Source organism: Amaranthus tricolor, chromosome 15, assembly GCF_026212465.1.
Source record: "Amaranthus tricolor cultivar Red isolate AtriRed21 chromosome 15, ASM2621246v1, whole genome shotgun sequence".
NCBI lineage: Eukaryota > Viridiplantae > Streptophyta > Magnoliopsida > Caryophyllales > Amaranthaceae > Amaranthus > Amaranthus tricolor.
This window is the reverse complement of record NC_080061.1, coordinates 10,149,269-10,174,481: the sequence shown is the minus strand read 5'-3', so window position 1 is coordinate 10,174,481 and position 25,213 is coordinate 10,149,269. Positions and strand designations below refer to the sequence as shown.

The following is a 25,213-nucleotide window of genomic DNA, read 5'->3' as shown; positions in this document are numbered from 1 at the left end:
ACACACAATCATTCGGACACGCATGAATCTTCTGGTACTCTAAGCCGAAAGGACACATGAGCTTTTTGGCATAATTTGTCGACTTTGGAAGTTCATTTCCCTCAAGAAGCATCCCACCTAACGCTTCTAATAACATTGTGAAACTCGCGTCACTCCAATTTAACTTTGACTTAATGTTGAAAATTGTCAACACTGCTGTTAGTCTGGTGAACTTTGCACATCCAGGGTACAAAGGCTTTTGAGAAGCCTCTGTCAACAAGTCAAAAACACGAGGACGTTTTCCTAACTCATCCTCGACTCCCTCCATCATCTCATCAACACGATCCACATCCTCATCGACATTCTCTTCATCTGTCTCATACCCATCAACATGATCCACTACATCCTTATTGACATCAGCCACATTTATTAACGTCCTCAACAACACTTTTCTCTTTGTAAACTCCCTCCTCACCATGCCAAACCCAAACGTGATATTGAGGCCTAAACCCACGTCGAAGTATGTGCTCTCTAAGGATATCAACACTATCTACCTTTGATACATTGCCACAAGTGACACATGGGCAATAAAAACCAACTCCCCCCGTTCTAACTTGATGTTCAACCGCAATACTACAAAATTCTAATACGCCCTCAATAAATTCTGACGATTCAATGCTTCCATACATCCAAGAACGATCTTTTGTCATCCTAATTAGTGTGATTAATTAATTCAAAATAAAATTAATACACAACTTTTAAACATATATACTTATTTATAACAAACATATTTAACCCTAAAAATATATACTTATTTATACCAATTCTATTTAACCCTAAATATACATACTTCATATTCTAATTCTATACTTCATACTTCAATATTAAGCACTACATTGTAAATAAAATCATATTCTAATTCTAATAGTTAAAGACATAACTATAACAACAAACCACATTTTTAACAAATTACACAAATATTTAACAAACTAATAACATAAACTTGAATAATGTAAAATTCACAAATAAATTGATATCTTTAGCACTAAATTACTAAATTACATGTTAAACAATAAAGATATGAACTTGCAAATTAGTAAATTAAAAATAATTACCTTGATTTCGTGGGTTATGTTATCTACAAGAAAAAACAGAGAAACAAAATTAGTATACAAACAGTTCCCTAATTTTCGAGTGTTTTCATGAATATCTTGCAAAACTTAAATGCTTAACAGATTAAAAAGAGAAAAACTACCTTAATGTCGTGGGTTTTGAAGATGAACAAGACCAAAGTATTAAATTTCGTGGGTTTATGAACCAAGAAGATGAAGAACTTTGAAGAAACTGTAGTGTTTTTCGAGTTTGGGAAAATGAAACAGTACTGTTGTTACGTTTATGAAGATGAAGAAGATGAAGCAGATGAAGAAGATGAAGCAGATGAAGATGAAGATGAAGCAGTTTTTCCAATGGATTTGAGAGAATACAACGTAACAGCAAATGAAGTCGAGTTTGTGAAAAATGAAACGTTGAATGGCGGGTTTTAATTTTGTGTGAAACTATTATTTGCTGCGGGCAAACACAAAAACCGCAGCAATTAAACTAATCTAGTAACAGTTATTTGATGCGGGCACTAGCAAAATCGCAGCAATTATTATTGCAACTGAGTATTTGCTGCGGGCAAACGTGAAACCGCAACAATTAATTGATTTTTTTTTTAAATTCTTTTTGCTATTTATTGCTGCGTCTATGGAAAACCGCAGCAAATGACAAGTAGCAAATAAGGTTTTTTCCACTAATATTCGGACTTTGTGTTATTTTTATTATTTTTTTTCTTTTCCTTATCTTATATTTCACCTGTTCTCTAATGATTTTCCCATTTTAAATATAGGGAGGAACCAAGAAAAATGATAATAATGAGGAATAAGATTTCTAATAAGAGTAACAATTGATTAAAATAAGTAACGATTATTGTTGTTGGAAATAAAAATAAAGAGTCAAGATATCTAGTAAATAAAGGGAGAGGTTATACTGAGGAAAGGGGCCCATTAATATGAAAAAATCATTTAAATTTTATGCCCTTTTATTAAAATATGCTAAGAAAATAAGGTTATTTTTATTTCAATAGATGCCCAAAATGAAAAGTTTCATAATGGAAAGAATTTAGTGAGACGTCTATTTGAGGAAAAAACGAATAGAGAGAGAATAAATAGAATTGAGGTTTTAGGGTTTGAGAATGCTTATTAATTATTTAACTCTAGTTTCATTTCCATGTACTCTGCTTATTTTGAAGGCTCAATAGCTGGGTATTTTTTGATAACATATTAATCTATACTAAGTTGTTAGATTAGGTTTAGAGTTGTAAGACAATCTTTAGAGTAAAACTCGGTGAATAAGGTCTTAATTGTATGTTTATATGCTATACTAATCAAAGTAAAAACTATGTGTTTTTTGTTATATATAAAGCCTACTACTATTGTAGCAAGCGAACTAGGTTGTCATAATTAGAAATTATGACATTTTTAATAGAATAATTTTTCAATTACAGCCTTAAAGTTTAACACTTTTGCGAATTATAGCCTTAATATTTATATTTTATGAATTATAGCTACTAAAGTATTAAAGTTTACAGGTTCAGGCCAAAAACACAAAATTCCGATTATTTTGGTGGTCGGAATTTTAGGTTAAGTGGTTGGAATTTCTATGTTTTGGCCTGAACATGTAAACTTTGATACTTTGGTGGCTGTAATTCGTAAAAAAATAAACATTGAGGCTATAATTTGCAAAAGTGCTAAACTTTAACGCTGTAATTCGCAAATTATTCTATTGAATAACTATTTTTATTTTGATAATATATATATATATATATATATATATATATAGAAGTTCAAGTGAAAACTATCCTTATATGAGAACCGTGAGAACTATAAAAAGGTGTTACTTTTCTAGAAAAATGTTACTTTGCATTTATATTTTTTTTTCTAAAAGTTACACTTTTTTGGTTAAAGTACCAGATTGTTTTAAAAACAAAAGTAACACATTTTTTGTGCAAAAATAACACCTTTTCTGTTAAAAGGTAACACATTTTTTTATTCTCACGGTTCTCATATAAGCTTGATTTTCACTGAAACTTAACCATATATATATATATATATATATATATATATATGAATACTCTGAACATCCCACGATGAAATATTTCGTGGCGTGTATGCAATGGTCTATGAGGACTTAGGTGAGACAAATGTGATTGTTGAAAATAGATTAAAAAAAAATAAATGAAATATAGGAAAAATGATGGGAAAAGTGCAACATATTTCCTTAATACACAATGAGAAACACAAAGTACATCACTCTAGAAGGTATTTTTTCTCCTAATGAAACTTAATAATAATATTTTTTTGCCATGTGTGCCCTTTGGAACAGCCCACGCCTAATAATATTTGTAGCACAATTAAAACAACGACTTTGATCAAAGTTGCTCAATCTAATCATGATCAATGTCATATCCGTATCAGTATTTCTCTTCTTAATATCATTCTTTAACTTCTAAAAAAATATATAATGAAGCTAATTATTTAACTAAGATAATCCAATGGTAAAATAAATTTAATAATAACAATAATTAATTCATCATAAAATTTATTGAAATATTCCTTAATTTGCTTCACAAACAACCATACTATATAACGATTTAGATATAAAGTTGAGAGAAAGAAATTGAGAGTTTAAATAGAATGAAGCTAGGAAATCCATTTGTTTTTATAGATTCTTGTTCGCTATCATTAACAGAAAACGCATTATCGACTACATTGAACATCATAACGATTAGTTTTAATGGCCAAGTAAAAAGTCGATAAAAATCTCCCAACACCTACTCGCTATTATTAACAACAAACAAAGATGACGTGGTCAAAATAAGTCAAGTCATTGTTCGTTATTACTAACATCGAATAGAAGTTGACTTACTTTGACTAGGTCGCCCTTTTTCACTATAAGTAGCAACAAACAAGACTTATCTGACCTTTTTTAAGTTTTTAGTCCATCGTTTATCTTGGTTGCTGTTAGTAACAATGAAGAAACCCATACATCATGTTCAGACACGGAGATAGTTATTTGGGAAATACATTTGCCCTATTCTTATTTTGGAAATTTTTTAATGGAAAAAGCTTATTTTTTTTCAAATTTTCTTATTATGTTTCGCAAATAATTACTAATATACTTGACGAGCTAGAAATATTGATTAATTTGTTATGGAGATTGAAGATGTTGGTAAAAATTAATTGTTGGATGTTGGCTATTTATTAAACAATAAAGTCGGTCAAAAAGCCAAATTCCATGACAACTAATAATTAATAGTAATTTTTTGTTTTGGCTTGAAAGTTAGCTTTTGATCAACTGATGACTTAAATTCTTTTACCATTACTTTTTGATTGTTTGAGCAATCAAAAAATTAACGCCAAAAACCAAATAAAAATTATTTTGCCTAACACATCCAACATACCGTTGGGGCACTACAATTAAATTAAGTTTTAATTAAATTAATTTTTTGACATAGTATTAGAAGTATACTTTTACTGTATGAGGAGACATTCTAGAGTATATAAGTAGTACGGGACTACACTTATCAGCTTAATATTACTTAATATTTTAATTGAGTTGGTTCAGAATCATATATGTAGTGATAGACATGTTTACAGTGTATTTCAATGTAAAAGTTGACAAAATAATTGTATTGATATTCCCAAAGAAAAAGTGATATTAATTGTAATGTGTAAATTAATATCAAGAACAAGTGCAAATTACTACTAGTTTAGGCCAGTTCAGGACCGGTAGGCAAAGCTTCATAACCATCATGGTGCTTGGTAGACCTGAAGTTGTCAACTGGGATACATTTTAACACAACTGCAACTGCCAAGCTTACTGCTCCAATACCGATACTTAACACCCATAACTTCCAGCTTAATGGGATTGTATCTGCAAATTTGCCCAAAAACTCTACAATTATCACCTGAAACACTATAGTTGCAGCTATGATCACCAAGAATACCCAGTTTCCAAATATTCCTTTCAATACATTTATCTTCTCCATGTCTCTGCTGTTGATTTCATTGAATACCTGAAAATATGCCACCAAAGTTATTAAAATCGGGATTCTTCTTGGAATCGTTCAGACTTGTAGAATTGAATCGGTAAAACGAATCGTAAAATCATAAAATTCTACAAAAAACTTAAATTTGCTATCTAGTCATAATTATTCACCTCAAAAGTTTATCTTTATTAATTAAAGTTTTATTCACTTTATTTTTTTAAGAATGAAATAGAAAAATATTTAATAATTAGTTTAAATCTTCATACCGATCGATGAAATTTATTCTTTTAAAATTATGATGAAGAATTGTTAAATTGTAAGAAAAATTAATTAAAGATGGTGCATAAGAAAAATTTTTAAATTTAAGAATAAATTTGTAGAATCGAATCGTTAAATCGTAGGATCGTAGAATCATGTTATGATTTTACCTCTACAAATTTTACTTTAATTAGAATCGTATGATTCTACCAACTTACGATTCAAATCGCTTGCTTATTTTTGGATCGTAAAATTATAGAATTGTAGATTAGAATCGCGATTTTAATAACCATGCATGCCACATGACATCAAAATTACTAATCTTCTATGCTTAGAAGGCACAAATGCTTATAGTTGTACACATACTTCTGGGTCTATTCAATAGATGTTATACTTATGCTTTATTTGATGATAGGATTTAGATAGCTTGTTGTTTGAGTTTTGGTTTTAGCTTGTTAGTTAATTAAACGGCTAAAAAAGGCTAAAAAACATGTTTGGTAAGTGGTTTTGTGACCTTTGAGAGCTACTCTAGGCAACTTATTCTATCAGTTTTTGGATTGTTAGCCTTCTTTTTCCATAGTAAATAACTAACGTTTAATAACTTATTTTACCAAACATCTTCAACTAGTTCTAGCAACCAACAAAAAAGACGATGTTATTGATTGATCGTCAAAGAAACCAACTAAACCAGCTAACAACCAAGAACGGGCCAAACTAACGCTCCCTATATGTTGTATACAAGCGAAACTAGTTCAAATTTTCATTATGTATTCCTTATTACCTGACAGAAAACAAAGGTATTGAATATAAAGGTGTTGAGAGTTATAGTGGCATTTGATCCATTTAGATTAAGTAGCTGCTTTCCTTCAAATTGGAGAAATCCGAGTGCGACCAACTGGTAAATGCTGTGGCCAATAATATTCCTCCACATGGTGTTAGTTATAAAATGTGAATCTCTACCGATTGGTTGTCGCTTCATTAGTTCATCATTAGGTGGCTCTGTGGCTAATGCTAGCGCTCCAAGGGTGTCCATAATCATGTTCACCCATAGCAACTGAACTGCTGTTAGAGGGGCAGATCCTATAGGAAATTTCAAGTTTCAAAATGTAAATACAGAACTAAAAAAGATTTCAGAAAATGATTTCGTAACTTGATTAGCGAACAATGTGAAAAATGAACCTGAAATGCAAGCGGAAACAAAGTTGATCACAAGAGCAACTATGTTAACTGTTAACTGAAATTGTACGAATTTCTGAATGTTTATATAAACAGAACGACCCCAACGTGTAACGTTTAATATGGTTGTGAAATTGTCATCCATTATAACAACATCAGCATTTTCTTTGGCAACCTGCATGAATTAGAATTGAAAAGAAAATAAATTTATGGAACAATTTAGATTAAGCTAAACTAGTGCATGAAATTGGAATAGGGATGATATCAGGTGAAGGTTTGAAACCTCGGTTCCTGCTATTCCCATAGCAAGGCCAATGTCCGCTTCATGCAAAGCGGGAGCATCATTAGTCCCATCTCCAGTTACTGCCACAATTTCTCTGAATGTTTGCCGAAGTTGTGTTACTAGTGTGTGCTTGTCCAATGGCATTGAACGTGCCATGACCTGCATTTTAGGTCTCTTAACAGTTATCCAAAAACATTTCTTAGTAAGGGATACAAACAGGTTTCGAGTTGTAGGTGTCAAGTACCTGCAAATTTGGAATAATATGTTGCATTTCTCTAGGGCTCATGTTACGAAATTCCGGTCCTTCTATTGCTAATCCATCTCTCGTTAAGATCCCACATTCTCTAGCAATGGCTTTTGCAGTATTAATATTATCCCCAGTAACCATCCTAACACTAATCCCGGCAGCTAAACATGTTTGAACGGCTTCCTTAACTCCTGGTCGTACAGGATCCTTTATCCCAACAACTGCAATCAATGTCAAGTTATCTTCAGGGATATTCGCTTCAGCGTCAATTTTTTCTTTCACATCCTTGTAAGCTATGCATAGAGTCCTTAAAGCTTCCGATGCAAATTTATCTATAACCTCATTAATCTTCTGTCTCAAATCTGGTGATAGTGCTACTGGTTTTCCATTTGGGTCCAAAACCTTGTCACACGATTCTAGTAGTATTTCTGATGCGCCTTTGCTGAAAGCTCGAAGTACTCCTGATGGAAGAGCAACAAGAACGGACATCTTTTTCTTTATAGAGTTAAATGGCTCAACCTTCACTATCTTCGACTCCTTTTGTAGCGTACCAAAATTATTTCCTAAAAGCAACCCGAACTCTAAGATTGCAGTTTCAGTTGGAGTGCCTAAAATCTTCGTCTTTCCTTTCTCCCCTTTAACCACTTCAGATCCTGTGTTAAGAAAAATGGCTTGAAGAAGGACATCCAACACCGTGCTACATATATTTGATTTCATTACATCTTTACTACTTGTGTCCATACTTTTTCCATGAATCCAAGCTTTAGTAACTACCATATGATTATTTGTTAATGTTCCTGTTTTATCGGTACAAATACAGCTCGCAGATCCCATTGTTTCACAAGCCGATAAATGTCTGACAAGCGCCCTATCTTTCATTAATTTCTTCATAGCGAATGCCAAACTTAGAGTCACAGCTAATGGCAATCCCTCAGGAACTGCAACTACAATAATAGTGACAGCAGTTGCAAAATAGTTTAATAGCTTTAAAGCATCAATTGAAGACCAATTGTTCATATCATTATTCAACATCTTACCAACCACAAACCGACCAACCAACACCAAAAATGTGACTACAGCAAATCCTAACCCGATTTTCCCAATAATAGTTGCTACACCATTTAGCTTAACTTGTAATGGTGTCTCTTCTTCATCTCCCTCATTAAGTGTTGCCATCAAAGATCCCCACTCGGTGTTCATACCAACACCCGTTACGAGCATTTTAGCTGAACCATCTTGTACTTTAGTCCCTGAAAGTAGAAAAGGTTTCTCGTCTGTCACCTCAACAGGTTCACTCTCCCCTGATAAGCTTGATTCATCGATTGATAAGTTATATCCTGATATGAACAAACCATCTGCAGGAACTTGATCTCCTATTGATAAACTAACAACATCTCCAACAACTAATTCATAGATTGAAATTTGCTGCCTTTGTCCATTTCTTGTAGTATCAACTTTTATATTTTTCTTTTCTTTGTCCAAGTCTTTGAATTGTAAACATTGCTTATAGTCACTAATAGCAGTAACCATAACAACTAACAATATACTAAGTATAATCCCTAACCCATCATACATTCCATTAGGCCACCCTTCAGTTGCTAAACCCACTCCAATAGAAATAACAGCACAGATCATGAGGATGATTAAGGTCAAGTCTTGTAACGCATCCCACACAAAACTCAAGAAATTCTTACAAGGTTTCTCCACAAAAAGATTAAAGCCAAAGATGGCTCGGCGTTGTTTGGTTTCTTTCGAGTTGATTCCTTCTTTAAGAGATGTAGAAATTTTGTTTGCAATTCCATCAACTCCACCATGATTTTTTAGGCCTCGTTGATTATGACTCCGCACAATCAATGCTAGCTCGTCTGCATGAATGTTGAAGCCAGCTTGTTTGGCGTCTTCAGGTACAATATAGGAGTATTCATCATCTTTCCTAGCTCCTGTATATGCAATCAAAGTATATAGAAGAAACAATGAATAATTAGAGGCCATACGTGAAACAATGAGATCCTCCGTTCCATTACATTTGCAACTAACAATAATACTTTTTCACGCAAAGTGTCACAATCGATTTTCAAAATGAAGGTACTATTATTAGTACATAGGGAGTTTGTGTACCGTCAATGAAATGTAAAGCGGCTTTTTGAACGTACAAAGCAACTCGTATTTTTTCCTGGAAAATCCAAAGGAATCAACACATCATATATTGCTCTAGACATCAAACCAAGCAAATGTATATTCATAGGTTAGAATATAAACCATCTATCTATTTTATGACAAAGATTAAAGAAAAAAATATCACTGCAATTGACAATACTAAAAATAAGTAATCAAAACTAAAACAAAAGTCATATAAATTAATATTTGAATCCCTTTAGGTGTCGATGTGACAATTTGCAAATGTTCAGAACCATTCCATAACTACTCTTTTGTCTTTTTGAACTGACTCAAAATACGTGACCTTAAATCAACCCAACAATCCGTATAAACGCCTTAAAATAAAGTGATTGTATTGAAAATATATAACGTGACAAATAGTGGCAAAGACAGATTTTTAAGTGAAGGAGTAGCAAACATACGAATTGCAATGCACAAACTTTTTGAATATAATTTAATATAAAAAATTTTAATTTTAATTAATATACAATTACGTATTATCTTTTATCTTATTTAAATATTTTCATTCAAATAATTAGCACTATTATAATACTATAAAAATTCAAAAACAAAAAATTAGATGTGAAAAATCATGAAATTTATACATATATAATTTATGTAAAGAGTATAAGAAAACACAAATAAATAATACATATAAAGTAATTAATTTTATAATATTAAATAATATTTAAAGATTTTGAAAGAGGTCTTTGTATACAACATATTCAATCCTATAACTTATTTCATCATTCATATCACAATTTGTGCGTATATATAGTGTATAGTGTATTTTAACATACAAATGGGGTGATAGGAAAACATTAAACATTTATCAGTTAAATAGGCTTAATTGTATCTTAAATTATGTTATAAATATGTTGTATCCTAATTTGTAAATTAAAATTTTTGAATGTCATATAAAAGATGGTTCTTTTATTGTATTTCCAAATTTTTTGAGTCATTAATTTCATTTAAGATGTATGCATTAATTTAATAGGTTTATCAATAGCAATGGTCAATATATATAAGCAAATTTACATGTTAGAATATATAATTAAGGAAATTGATATATTTAAATAGTTAAATGATTCTAGCATTTGTTAGATTTAAGTAAATTTACATATTTGCACTTAGTTTGATAGGAAACATAATATTCTTGATTTAAGGTAATCGATACATTCAACAAAATATATATAATTATTATTAGACATAACAATTTATAATCCCTCTAATTCATAAAAAAGGGGACATTTACTTTTTAATACTATTCACTTGTTACTCTTAATTTGTATTTTATTCTCAATCTATAAAATAAAATATAATCAAGTGAGATTTTGTTTGATTCGGCTTAATGCAAAGATTTTTAATATTCACTTTTTATAATATTTATTTATGTATAATAAGAGATATAAAGCATTGAATAAGTGTATTAGATAGTGTGAAAAGGTAAACGTCCCATTTTCTATGAATTGGATGGAGTATATTGACAAAATATAATAAATTGATTGTTTCTTAAATTTTAAAAGCATTAATTCTACAATTATCCAAAGGTCAATGATACTAATGATTTTATTAGACAAGTTAAAAATAACAAATAACAGTTTGAGACATGTCAACCAATATCAAACAGTCAATTTTAATTCTTCATGTGGAAGGGGTCTTAGAATTGAGACATTTGACATTTTACAATAGTTTTTGTATATGTTATAATTCATACAATTTGCGATAATGGAGGTGTTTGGCAATTGGTTGTTGGTTGTTGGCTTTTTTTGTTGGTTTGTTTGATTAACTGTAAACATTGGTTGTTTTTGTTGGCTTTTAAGCTAGCTGGAAAAGCCAAGTGTTTATAGAGATATTTGGTAAATTTAAGTATTGGTTGTTGGCTGTTAGCTGTTTATTAGAGAAAAAGTGGGGTCAATAAGCTAAAAACCAACAAAAAAGGCTAACTGGAGTAGCTTTTTTTATTTGGGCTTAGAAAACAGCTTTTCAATTAGCTTAAAAGTTAACAAAAATTACCTAGAATTATCCAACTTATTCATAATTTTCTTGCAATAATCCCACCTATTTATTAACTATGAATAATCCTAACTTTAGGGGGTATTTGCCTAGAGTAAACTCGGGTAACTTGATGACCTGCGTAGGTAATTTACAAAAAAAGTAATCTGAAAATTAATATAAAATCAGGAAAAAAAATTTGGAAACTTACATAAAAAATTTTGAATAATTAAAAAAATCAAAAAAAAATTAACATTTTTTAAAATTGTTTCTACATTTTATTTTAATTTATCTTTTTTAAAATAAATAAAACTTGCTATACCAAGTCATACAATTATCAGGTCGCAAACACCCCTAAAGTTGGGATTAATCATGATTAATCAATAGGTAGGATTATTATAGGAAAATAAAAATAAAAAGTTAGATTATTCTAAGTAATTTTTCCTAAAAGTTATTTATTAAACACTTTTTAACTGATTGACCAATCAACAAGTCAAAAGCCAAAAATCAATAAAAAAAAATAAGAAAAAAGGCATGAACGAAACACTCCAATAACCTTTTCTTTTGACGATAGTAATTAAAGCAAGGCATGATGAACTTCGTTTTGTTGGATAACTAAATTTTGATTAATAGAACTTCGTAAAAAAAAAAAAAATCAATTATTTTGTGTACTTTATTTCCGCATTTATATTTTGTTTTACTTCAAATGTCGGATTAACATTAGTATTCATCCCAGAATTTTAGTAATGATTTTTCGATTGGTATCGGAGCTCAGACTCACTTTTTTAATTAATTTAAACAAATCTATAAGAAATACATCCATAGAAGAAGCTCAATACCATTATTGAACTCTATCCTATTACGATCTTAATGGATAACTAACTACTCGTGAACGTTTTCATTAATGAAGACGGTAAAATTCCTAACATGGAACGAAAGCCACTACACTTACAGAATACGTGAAATTCAAAATCCAGACAAACAATTTGAAAAAGAGTCATAGAATATTCATCCCATAGTTTCATTAGCGATTCTTAAGAGGTATGCCATAGTTTAGAGTCTAACCCCAAATCGGGGCAAATCCAGATTATTGAGGAAGAAGAATCAGAGCCTCTCATGGTTATCTATGATCGAATAAAAAAGTGGATTAAGCCCAATTCAACTTTAGGATTTGTTAATCTTATGACTGACAAACCATGTAGCCTAAATTCATTTGTAGTGGACTTGGCCACCTATATATGTATAAACTAATAAAGTTTCTATGACAAGGTAACATAATATCTTCACAAATTCTTACTTCTCAAATAAACCGGCTCATTATTAATAAAAAAAATTACTAGAAAAACGCACATTATGTAATTTTATTTGAAGTTGGTATTATGACCTATTGAAGTTGGTATTATAACTTATTAGGGTTAGTATTATAAACTTTTAAAGTTGGTATCTCCAAATAGGTTATAATACCAACTTTAATAGGTTATAACACCACTATTAGAAAAAAGGTTATATGTTGCGGTTTTCTAAAGACGCAGCATATAAGTAGTACGAAAAACAAAAATATATAATATATGATGCATATACTATTAAATTTTTTTTGTTCAAAATTCCGCCCTTATGTAAAGTAAAAAATCCCTCTAAAATTTTCATTTTCATTTCATCTTCAACCTACGGAACCCCGAAAATCTTTATCTTCAACCTTTAAGGCCTTGTTCTTCAACCTTCAAGACCTCGAAAATTTTCATATTGCTAACCTACGAAATTTGCTTGTTCTTGTTCTTCTTATTCTTTCTTGTTCTTTTTCTAACCCATGAAATACCCATGAAAACTCACGAAAATCCATTGAAATCTCACCTTGCTAACCCATTGCAATCTCATCTTTAAACCCACGAATTAGGGCTTATTTTTTAAATTTTGTTTTTGTTTTTCTTCATGTTGTTCATCTTATTCATCTTCATCTTGTGTAATAATATAATTTTTTTTTTTTGTTTTTCCATTGTAGGTTACAATGTAGAGCACAATATTATCATTTAAATACCAAGGTAAATTCTATTCATATATTAATAAGTTTTGTTTTTCCATTGAAATTTTACATTTTTCTTAGTTTATATTATTAGTTTGTTAATTAGGTTTGTAATATTATTAGGGTTGTATTATTATTACGGTTAACTAAGGTTGAATGAATATTGTTATAAGAATATACGTAGGCTTGAAATGTTGTTAATTCCAAGTTTGTTTGTGTTATTGGATTAAATGATTGTTTTTATGCATAAGTATGAATTTTAAATTTTAAGGCATATTGTTTTGTGAATCTCAATTGTTGGAGTTTTAAAGATATATTTGTGTTTTTCTGGATTAATTTTTTGTGATTTTTTATATGGGTTGTTTAATGTTTATAACTTGGAATAACTTTATAACTTGGAATGTTGGTAATCAACTAGTTGATGGATATATGATGTTAGAAGAATTATAGTATTGTGTAATTCTATGTTTGTGTTTTGTGGATAAATTTGAGTGTTGTTTCATGTGAGGTGTTTTTATGGATTAATTATTTTTTTGATTTGTTATATGGGTTGTGTAAAGTTTATAACTTAAAATGTTGGTAATTTGACAAGTTGATGGATATATGATGATAGAAGAAATACAGTATTGTGTAATTTTAAGTTTGTTTTTATGTATAAGTATGAATTTAAAAGTATAAGTTTATAACTTGAAATGTTGTGTATAAGTTTTTTTAATTTTGTGTTTATGTATGAAAGAGTATATACAAGTATGAATTTTAAAGTTTAAGACATATTGCTATGAAGAAGTGTAAGTATGAATTTTAAAGTATTGAAATTGTGTTGTATTTGATTGCAAATTGTAGTAGGTTGTATATGATTGTAAGTATAAGTTTATAACTTTATCAGTATAAAATTTATAGCTCGGAATGTTGTGTATAAGTTTTGTAATTATAAGTTTATAAATTGTAATATTGTGTATAAATTTGATTTTGCGTATAAGTATGAATATTGGTTTGCAAAAGTATAAGTTTACAACTTTGTAAGTATTTGGTTGCACAAATATAAGTTAATTTTCTTTTTGTAAGTAATCTATCCTCTTTATTCTCAAGAATGTCTTTGTATCTTTAATTTAGTATTGAAATTGTGTTGTATTAATTTGGTTGCAAATTGTAGTAGGTTGTGTATGATTGTTTATGTCTTAATAAGTAATCTATCCTCTATCTCATGTTCTATGTTTTTTTTAACTACAATGTTGGATTTGACATGCATCAACTCACCGATGAAATAAAAAACAAGCTAGATCAACGCGTTTCAACCGAATTTTTGCTTAAGGTAGTAGATTAATTAGTATAGATTTTTCTACTTTATATATATATATATATATATATATATATATATATATACATATATATATATATATATATATATACATATATATATATATATATACATATATATATATACATATACATATATATATATACATATATATATATATATACATATATATATATGTATATATACATATATATATATATATATATATATATATATATATATATATATATATATATATATATATATATATATATATATATATATATATATACATATATATATATATATATATATATATATATATATATATACATATATATATATATATATATATATATATATATATATATATATATATATATATATAACATTGTTAGATTGTAAAGATATATATATTTTGCAATTGTGTAAAATACAATCGTTATAAAATATATATTATTATATGTTAATTAAAATTCGTCATCCATCACTATATACATAATTAAGTGATAATGATTGATTTGAAGTTGTGTGAGAAAATATTAGTGATGATTGGGGAAATATTAAAAGATTATTAGTGTAATTATTATTATGTATATAGTTTTTAATATTTATTGGCGAATAAATATAAAATAAAAAAAACAAAAAAAATAAAAATATGCACTATATGTTGCGGTTCTGAACCGCAGCATAAAATATTGTGTCATATGCTGTTATCACAAGTGCTGCGGGTCAAAACCGCAACATATAATAGAGATAAAACCGCAGCATATAAGCTTTTTCTACTGGTGCACCAACTCCAAATACCAACTTTAATAGATTATAATACCAACTTTAATAGGTACCAACTTCAAATAGGATCAAACGCGCGCGTCAGTTTTTCAATTTTTCTCTTTTTTTAATTGTTGGCCCTGAGCCTGGAGAGTCGTCTCTTATAAAGACGGTATCTTAGAAGAGGGCACTGAAAATCTTTATAATACACTTACTATGGTTTCTAGTTTGATTGTTGGTACTTGTACTAAATGACAAGTAATAAAGATGATATATTGCGTATATATTTACGAAATATACTATGTCATTTCAATGATGATAAAACTTTGATCATAAATTTTTTATTTAAAACATTTCATTAAGAAGTAATATCACCTACTCAAATTGCAATGTGTATTGAATTGAATTTTGTGAAAAGAAAATAATTAAAGTAAAATAAATATGACTAATTTAATTTTTATAATTTTTATTATTTACATAGCCTACTTTAACTATTAATACTTTGTGCAAATATAAAAAAGAATATTTAATAATCTTATTGCATTGGTCTTGATACCGAATTCCATAAACTTTTCATATCATTAAAAAGATACTAGTATAGAAACTCGTGTAATGTACGAATTTATTAGTACGAAATATTTAAAAATATAACTTCAAAGAATGATGCAAATACTTCTATATAATATTGTGATTAAATTTATCGAATACACGACTTTTCTAAAGCAACAATTAAATAATGTATTTATTATTATTATTATTATTATTATTATTATTATTATTATTATTATTATTATTATTATTATTATTATTATGTATGATTCAATTAAATATATTAAATTTTGTTTTACGTATATATAGATTGCTATAATAAATTACATAAATAATTTACTTAATTTAGCTCCAATTTAAAAAATTAAACTCTAAATAAGTTAAATTTTGTTATGTAATAAACTAATTAGTATGTATAAATTTTCAACAATCAAAATCATGTATTGGCAATTATTAACAAACACAGATATAGTTAGATTCGTCTCAATATGGATCAATTTTCAAAAAGCATATATAAAATGATTTTATTCCAATTGATTAGTACCTGAAGTTTTAGGCGTTTCCGAGTGGCTTCTTGACGCTTAGCAAGATCGGCGACCATACGAAAGCGTCGCCTTGGATTTTTGACAAGCCAAGCAGCAGATCTCCATCGTCTTAAAGCTTCTTCAGAAGGTCTCTTTGGATCAACCTCAAAATTTTCTCTCAAATATTTTTCCATCTTGAAACTCATCTTAAGCCTAAATTAACTTACATTAACAAAATATAGGTAGTATTACGACTTTAATCAATTTGTTAAAACTAAAAAAGTAAAATAATATATCCTCAATTAATAAATTATACCGTAAATAGTAAGAAAGTAAAGGAAAAGAAAGGACCAAGGCTTATTACAAGGACTCACACACAATGGATATGGAAACTCTCTTAAATAGAAATGATCCTATTATATTACCTTTATATATGTTTTTACTTTTTTCTTTGAACCTTTTATGCATCGAAAAAAATATGTGGTAAACAATTTTTATGTATTTATTATTTACTTTGATTCCTTTTAGAAAAATGAATCTAAATTATAGACAAAAATGTCAAATTACATATGGCATTGGTATTGAAAGTATTGTTTGCATCTAACTAGGAGCGAAGCAAAAATTACATAAATCGTCAATATTTTTATATTTTTTTATAAAGAGGTTTTATTAATAAATAACTAAAAGGGAGAATTTATACTTGTATGTATTGTTCAATGATATTCTAAGAATTGATTGCGACATAAACAGATTTAAACCTCATTGCGGACCTCAGAATTGAATTATGGGTTGCACGATTTAATTGATAAATATTTAGCTAGTTTTTTTATTTGTCAATAAATGCTATATCTCTCGTAGAACAATAAAGTAATGTTAGATTTATTGTTCAAACGGAAGAACTATTCTTATATTTCCTTAATTCCCATCAATCAAGATAACACTCTCTTCTTTCTATTGGTGTTTCTATTTTGACTATTATCATATGTATAAAACTTTTATGAATTGAGTGATAAAACATAAAATAAAGTATCATTGATTAGTTTGCACTCCATTGTATTTTCATAAAAGTAACCTGTAAAAACACATAATTTCATGTATTCGGTATTAAATACTCCCTCCTATTCACCTGAGGTGTCCCATTTACTTTTAGGAAACTATTAATCTATTACTGTTAAATTGTATTTTATTATTAATCTATAAGTTAAACATAGTCATGTGAGATCTTATTTAATTCGTTTTAATAATGTAAAGTTTATTAATATCAACTTTTTATAATTTTTAATTATACATAATTAGACATAATAAGCATTATAAAAATACATTGGATAAAATACATAAAGTAAATGAGACACTTAAAATGAATAGATAAGAGTATAATCAAGTTCTAAATCTTGATTATGAAAGTCAAAATAACAAAAACAAAAAGAAAGGAGAGAAAGCAACACAAACATACATTTTAATCCTCACAAAATTAAATATCCTAATCAAAAATTTAGATTGAACCTCACAAAATTCTACACATATTCAATTAAATTTTAAAACTTAACTAATTCAATGGTTTTGATTAGTGCGCTTGTTATTTTATATGCTTATTGCTTATACAAAACACACAAGGAAGTCTATAAAAACATTTGACGCAGCGCAGCGGCATGCCATCTGCATTTGATTGTTTAGGTCGAGAATTTGAATCCAGCTGGGCTCGCATTTTCTTCATTTTCTTTTTGTATGAGATGGGGTTGCATGTGCAACTCCTTGCAATTAACTAGGTCGGCCTACACCTATAATGACATAAAACCTAATCTAGTTTATAATTCATTCAATCATATACAATTTAATATGAAATTACATGAACTCTATAAAATTTTTGCCACTACAAAATAAAAAGGATTTAGCTATTTTTATAGCTAAATCTGTTTAGCAACAAAAATGGTGACAAAACGCTTTGTCGTCAAAATTTTTGTCACCAAAAAGTATTTTGACACCTTTTTTGTCATTGAGTTGGCGACAAAATATCTACTTTGTCGCCATTATTGTCGCCAACATGGATTTCGTAAAATAAAAAAAATTTAATATTTAATTTTATTATTTAATAATAATAACAAATATTCAATTAATTTTTTATAAACAACATACTAAATGTAAACATAAAATATAATATATTAAAATTAACAAATAAATGATAAAATTAATAAAATAACCTATATTACAAAAAAAAAAATCAAGCTAATCTTATACAATAAATAAGTAATTTGAATTATATTACAAAAAAATAAAAAAAATAAAAAGATATAAATATAAATAAAATTAACAATTTGAATAATCTTATCCATACTAAATATAAAGTGCAATTTGAAAGCAACAACAATTTAGATTCATTTTTACAATATTGAGAACTCCAAGTTTCAATCTTGTCATTATTATTACCATCTAACCTAGTTGGACTATCAACTTCATCATCGAAAACAGAAGGAACCTGAAAAAATTGATGGGTTATCAACATTAAAAGCTTTTGAACGCAAAAAAAAAAAAAAAAAAGCTTAATAACAAGAAAAGTGTGACAATTATGGGTTTGAAGAGGAATTAGGGTAAAACTTACTTGGGTTCTTTGTGTTTTGAGTATTTGTTGCTAAAGAATTGACCTTTTGATTATATATGTATGTATGATCCACTATTTGCCATTGATGAACAACAAAAACAGAGTAAGATGAAAAAATTTTGAAATTTAGAAAACTTAAACGATAAAGAAAGAAAGAAAGAAATGAGATAATGATTATGTGTAAACTTAAAAATGTATAATAGATTGAGAGATGGAGTATAAATGGAGAATAGAAAATGAAAAATCTAAAACTTGACAAAAGAAAGGTAAGTGAGAGTAAATGAATAAAAATGGCAAAGGGGTTTTTATAGAAATGAGATGGAGATGGGTTAGGATTGAGTTTGTTTGAGGGGAAAATTTGCTTTGAAATTTGAAAATTCCATCCATAAAATTGACGACAAAATTAACTACAAAAATCGTTTGTCGCGAACCTTTACCTACAAAAAGCTTTGCAGCTAGCTAGCGACAAAGCATTTTTGTAGCTAAAACTTTTTTACTTAAAAATCAGTTTTGTCTTCAAATTGAGTTTTTTTGTAGTGTGCACGAGTTTTATACTAGCTCTACTATAATGCATTTACCATTTAATTCACTTACACTTATTTTTAAATGTTTATACTATGTAATCCTAAATTTCTTTATCCATTCGTAAAATCTACAGTAGGATAACATAAAAATTACTTATACATCTTTTTAATTTTACTATTACTATATTTCTTTTTAGTTTATCTGTTTTTATTTTGCTACATGTCTATTTTATTTTTGATTCCGCATTTTCTCTCTACATTTAATTAGAGATGGTAAAATGGGCGGATAAATTTGGTTTGTCCTTCCTATAACCATATCCACCTAAAATTTTTACCATCATCTATCCACTATCAATGACAGATAAAATTTTCATACCCACGCATACTCTTAAAATTGTGTTTGAACCCATCTTCACCCACTATGGCCAACTGGGTGTACCCTTCATGGGTATAACCACCTTATACCCGCTTGACATTCAATTCAATTCTATGTTATATACTTCATAAACTTTTACAAATTTGATTATACACATAATTTTCTTAGAACCATACAATATAATAAATAAAAATAATATTCTCAGAGTGTGTTTAGCAAAACACTTTATTGGAAAATTTTAGCTTATTTTAATACAAATAGACGGTTGGGTAGTCAAACCATCTAATGCTGATGTTTGGTAAATTAATTGGTTGAAACTAGGGCTAAACAAAGTTTGGTCTAAACCGCAAACTAGACCGGATCAAACTGTAATTTTAATATTTCGTCTGGTCTACGGTCTGTTTGTTTTTTTTAAATACGGTTACGAACTGGTCCCGATTTTTTATTTTACAGACCAGACTAGACTACAAACCGTACTATAATCAAATATCATAATTTTTTTAAAAGAAATATGTTGTTACCTAGATATTTCGAGATGTAGTTATTTTTCTATAGTAATATATACTTGAATAATGTTAATACAATCAACTAATTAAAAATTATTATATTAGGTGATTATAGGTGCGAAATATTTGCATAAACACATATATTAATTTGAAAAAAATATAAAAATAAAAAACTGTAAAACCAGACCGTTGTAGAACTGTTTGGTCCGATCCGGTCTGGTCTGGTGATTTAAACGGTTTGGTCCGGTCTGAAAATTCAAGTTGGTCTTATTTAAATATTAGACCATACCAAACCGGACCGTGTACACCCCTAGTTGAAATAGATTATTATTATGAACAAGCTATTATTGAACAAGCTGCTCATAGCAACTAGTAAAATCAGTTATTAAAATCAACTGATCAAATCAACAACTGTAATCAGCTATCAGCTATCAACTGCCAGTCGTTTGCCAAATGTCCGCTTAATTTTTTTGTCAATTATTTTTAATAAAAAATTACAATACTGATATTATTAGTACATTATAGATATAGGGTGGGCAACTATGGGACGGAGTGTTTCGGTATTGGGCTAGGCGGGTGGGTATGGGGCATGTAAGACCTCATACCTACCACCTACACACTATCCATGGTGGATAAAGACTTTTCATATTCATATCCACCCTTTATCTACAATAACTATACCCATATCCACTCTAACTGGGGCAGATCTGATACAAAATTCATGTAATTTTACCTGCTTGTTATTCGTACATCTAAATACAAATTTATTATCCTCTCATTTGACACCTAAATTTTTTCCCTTATCACACACTATAAATTACTTTATTCAAACACATGTCTTCTTTCAATTTGAAATATGAAAAGAAACCAAAAAAATATAGTAATGAAAACATTGTGTACTTATTGATCACTTTAATGTTGCAAGTAAAAGCTTAAAAAGGATCAGAGTTGATCCATTTAAGGTTATAAACATGTAAATAGAAATTGATCATTTAATGTCCAAATTAATCATTTTTTAGGTCAAAATTTAATTTTATTTTAATTGATTCATTTAATTTTTACTTTAAGTTGAAATTGATCATTTTAATGTCAAAATTGATAACTTTAAGGTAAAAATTATTTATTTTTTTTAATTATTGAGTTTGGCCCATTAGTACTCGCGATCAAAATAAGGCGGTCTCTTGTGGAGAAAATGAAAAGTACAAATAAGAACGAAGAGAGTGTAAGTAACTTTTTATTCATTATAGCAAAACCAAATAATTCAGAAAATACTAGTTTGTCCATAAGATTCTGTGACATTTTACCTTTTCACACTATCCAATGTATTAATTTAATCATTAATATCCTTAATTATACATAATAAAAAAGTATAAAAATTAATAATAATAATAATAATAATAATAATAATAATAATAATAATAATAATAATAATAATAATAATAATAATTCTTGTAATTTGAAACGAATCAAATAAAATCTTACATAAATATATTTTATCTTATAAATTAAGAATAAAATACAAACTAAAACTAATTGATAAACAATACCAAAAAAGTAATTGTTCCAAAATGTTAAGGACAAAGGGAGTAATTATCGTGGAAATAGGAGTTAATTGATATTGAAGTTGATACTATCATATCATAACATGTGACATTCGAGAATTTAAAATAAATAAAATTATTTTGGGCTTTAAACTAATTAGAAAATTTACAATGAATCAAGTGAGTTAAGTAGGTTATATATATATATATATATATATATATATATATATATATATATATATATATAATAAAATTAAAAAAAAGAAGAAGAGAAAAGAAAAGAGAAAAGTGGGCGGCAAGGTAGGATAATAGCTAAATTATTTTAAGACCAAGCTACCGTGGGTAAATTTGCAAATCTTGGGAAGAAACTAATATTGTGGCTAAATTAAAATAATAGCTAAATTTGCAAATCTTGGCCTATTTAAGACCAAGCTACCGTGGGTAAAGGCAAATAGAAGAGAAAAAAAATGAAGGAAAAATAAATTTCACAAATATAAACTAATTCCTAAAAATCCTCAAAAAATTTCCTAATAATAGTATTTAGTGTTAATTATAAAAACTCAAGGGGAGGAAACTAATATTGTGGCTAAAAAAAATAATAAAATTTCTACAACAAAGGAATTTAATTAATAGTGAAATTATTAAAGGTATAAATTCTTAATTTATATTTATTTACATAAAATTATTCCCATAAATTTTATAGGTGTTTAGTATGTATAAATTAAATTTTCTGGAAATTTTGGTGAATTAATTCGTTATAATTTATTTTATATGATTTACTCATTGAAATTGTCAAAAATCGCATAATCGGAAATAATTTAAATATTAATATTTTTTTAAACGAAAATTTTTCTGTACATATATATATGAAATATAAGTTATGTATTAATTTCATGAATTATAGTCGAGTATAAATATTATTATTAATTTTTGCTATTGGAAATTTCGAGATTCACTTGGAATATAATGGTTATGGTAAAGTATACAGTAATTTGATGTTCTTGAATAAATTACTGCTTCTTGTGGATAAAATAATTGTGGTTATTGAATTGGATAGTTAGACACTCTTGTAAGAGATGGATATTATGTTGATTGATAGATTCAGGTGAAGTTGAGATTAATCATTTTATTGTGAACACTCGTCAAGAGCTAATTGTTAGATGATTTAATATTCTTGAAGGGATTATTAGGTTATTTGAGGATTTTCGATGTTGGGTTTAAAGGTACATATTGGTGTTTAATTGGAAAATAAAGAGAATTATGAAGGTGGATAATCTTTAGAAGATGTAAATGAATTTTAGAACATGACTATATCGCCTTGATGGTCTATTGTGGTATGAGTTCGAACATGCACAATTCTTTTATGATTAGATATACTAGAATAGAAGCTTGAACTAAGATGCGGTCTTTGGAGGAGATGCAATGAGCTATATGAACCTAGTTTGTAGTATCGAACGCTTTGTTGTGATGTTATGTTTGTTATGCTTCAGGAGGCGACATCATCGAGGAACCTTTCTAGTTGATAGCTGCAAATCGATCACGACTCTTTGAAGCGTCTTGTTGGTGAGTAGTAGCAGTCCCTTAAAGGGTCTGATCAGACTACATTCTTGAACATAAACTTTTTACTAAAGCTCTTTCGAAATTGTAAATTGTTAAGACAAATGTTGTTGTGAATGCTTATGCTGATACTATGATATGGTCAATGGATCGGGCTTGCGAGCTGGTCATTGACGGAGTTGAGGAACATTGTTCCCTGCTCCCTGTTTGAAGCGAATTGTCATTGAGATATTGACTAGCTTCACCCGAGAGTGACATAGCCTTAGAGCTATATGGATGTTCCTCTCAACTAGACTCCCTGTGCGCACATAGATCTAGGGAACTGATGTGCTTTTAAACCTATGATTTGAATTACTGTGTTTTGTCATTTTGGATTGTTACTTCTCATTCAGTTTAATCTGATCCTCTGTTGTTTCCATGTTTTAGCTTGTCTACAAATCGGAGCCAGTCGGAAATAATGGATTAGCGGAGGTGAATAGAGTTTCCAAGGATGTAAATTTAGCTGAGTACTTAGGATAGTTAGGAATTATAGATTTGTATTAGGAATTTTGGATAAATGTAAATTTGTTTTGGCTGTGCTGGTTATATCGGACTTGTAGAGAATTGTATGATTATCTTGTGTATTAGTTAGATGTTGGTTTTGGGATTTAGCGGAGTTAGTCACGTTGAAGAGCTTGTGACCCCTTTGCTTGAGTTTTGGATGTGTGATTTCAGTTTCTTGGGAAACGAACCCAGTGATGACCCTGTTTACCCAGTCAACAGTAAATCGGGTTGTTACATAACATCTATTAAAAAAGCTGTGAAAAGCAAAGTTTCAAATTTATAGAGCACTTATCATGTGTAATGTTTTTATTGGAGTATTTAAACTAACTGAATTAAATAGCTGACCAATCTACATCAATCAATATTAAACCTGTTAAATTTAATGATTAAGTTATACAAATTATTTCAACTAATCAAATACTCTAATCTATAAATTGACTAAGAGAATGAAAACAATACATTAAGAATTATTTAGGTGATATTAACAAATTTTAAATTACAAATTAGGGAACAAAATATCAATCATATATAGTATCTTTTAATAAATTACTACTAGAGAAATTTGAAAACAAAATAAACTAAGAAATATTTAGATGAATTAAATAATTTATTAAGATTTAGATTGATTTAGTTATAGAGATTATTTCAACTAATCATCATACAATTTAATAAAAAGACTGAAAAATCACATGTGTCATTCTTTTGGAGCCATGCTAGATGAAATAATTTTATTTGTTAATATTGACTTAAGTGGCAAATAAAATTAATCAACCTCTTATTTATTTTACTCATTTACAAACTATTTAAATTTATTACACGTATAAAAATTTCATATCACCCTATTTTAACAATTATTATTTATTACTTCAACTTTAATATATAGATATTTATTATTACATGTTTTTGTAATATTAAGATGTAACACCCCGAGATTTTCTGACGTCATTAATTAATATTTTAATAACTTTTGGGGATTTTATAATTATGTTAAATTAATTTAGAAATAATTTTAATAAACTCCTTTCATATACGAATTTAAATATTAACATATATTTATATTAAAAATACAATCACGATTTCTAAAATAAAGAGGTTTGAATTAAAATTATTATTTTATTAAATTTGTGAGTACACGAAGGTCCCTTGCAAGAAGATGAATATAGATAAATAAATAACTAAATAAATAATAATAATAATAATAATAATAATAATAATAATAATAACC

At 28.1% G+C, this 25,213-nt stretch overlaps 1 protein-coding gene across 1 annotated transcript; it reads right to left on the bottom strand.

The window, feature by feature from the left end:
* Positions 1 to 4,638: 4,638 nt before the first annotated feature.
* On the bottom strand, positions 4,639 to 16,744 carry LOC130801949 (putative calcium-transporting ATPase 11, plasma membrane-type). Its single transcript, XM_057665917.1, has 7 exons — positions 16,366 to 16,744; positions 9,151 to 9,205; positions 7,030 to 8,972; positions 6,786 to 6,944; positions 6,506 to 6,677; positions 6,108 to 6,406; positions 4,639 to 5,095 (listed from the first exon to the last, which is right to left on the bottom strand). The coding sequence occupies exons 1-7, from the start codon at positions 16,549 to 16,551 to the stop codon at positions 4,790 to 4,792; spliced, it is 3,120 nt and encodes a 1,039-aa protein (XP_057521900.1). The 5' UTR covers positions 16,552 to 16,744; the 3' UTR covers positions 4,639 to 4,789.
* Between the last annotated feature and the right edge of the window lie 8,469 nt (positions 16,745 to 25,213).

Bases quoted from the DNA above. Each gene is read 5' to 3' on its own strand.
- LOC130801949 (XM_057665917.1), bottom strand. From the start codon at position 16,551: ATGAGTTTCAAGATGGAAAAATATTTGAGAGAAAATTTTGAGGTTGAT. The intron at 9,206-16,365 runs GTACTAATCAAT...TGGATTTTCCAG, and splicing joins GGAAACGCCTAAAACTTCAG to GAAAAAATACGAGTTGCTTT. The intron at 5,096-6,107 runs GTAATAAGGAAT...GCATATTTTCAG, and splicing joins ATACCTTTGTTTTCTGTCAG to GTATTCAATGAAATCAACAG.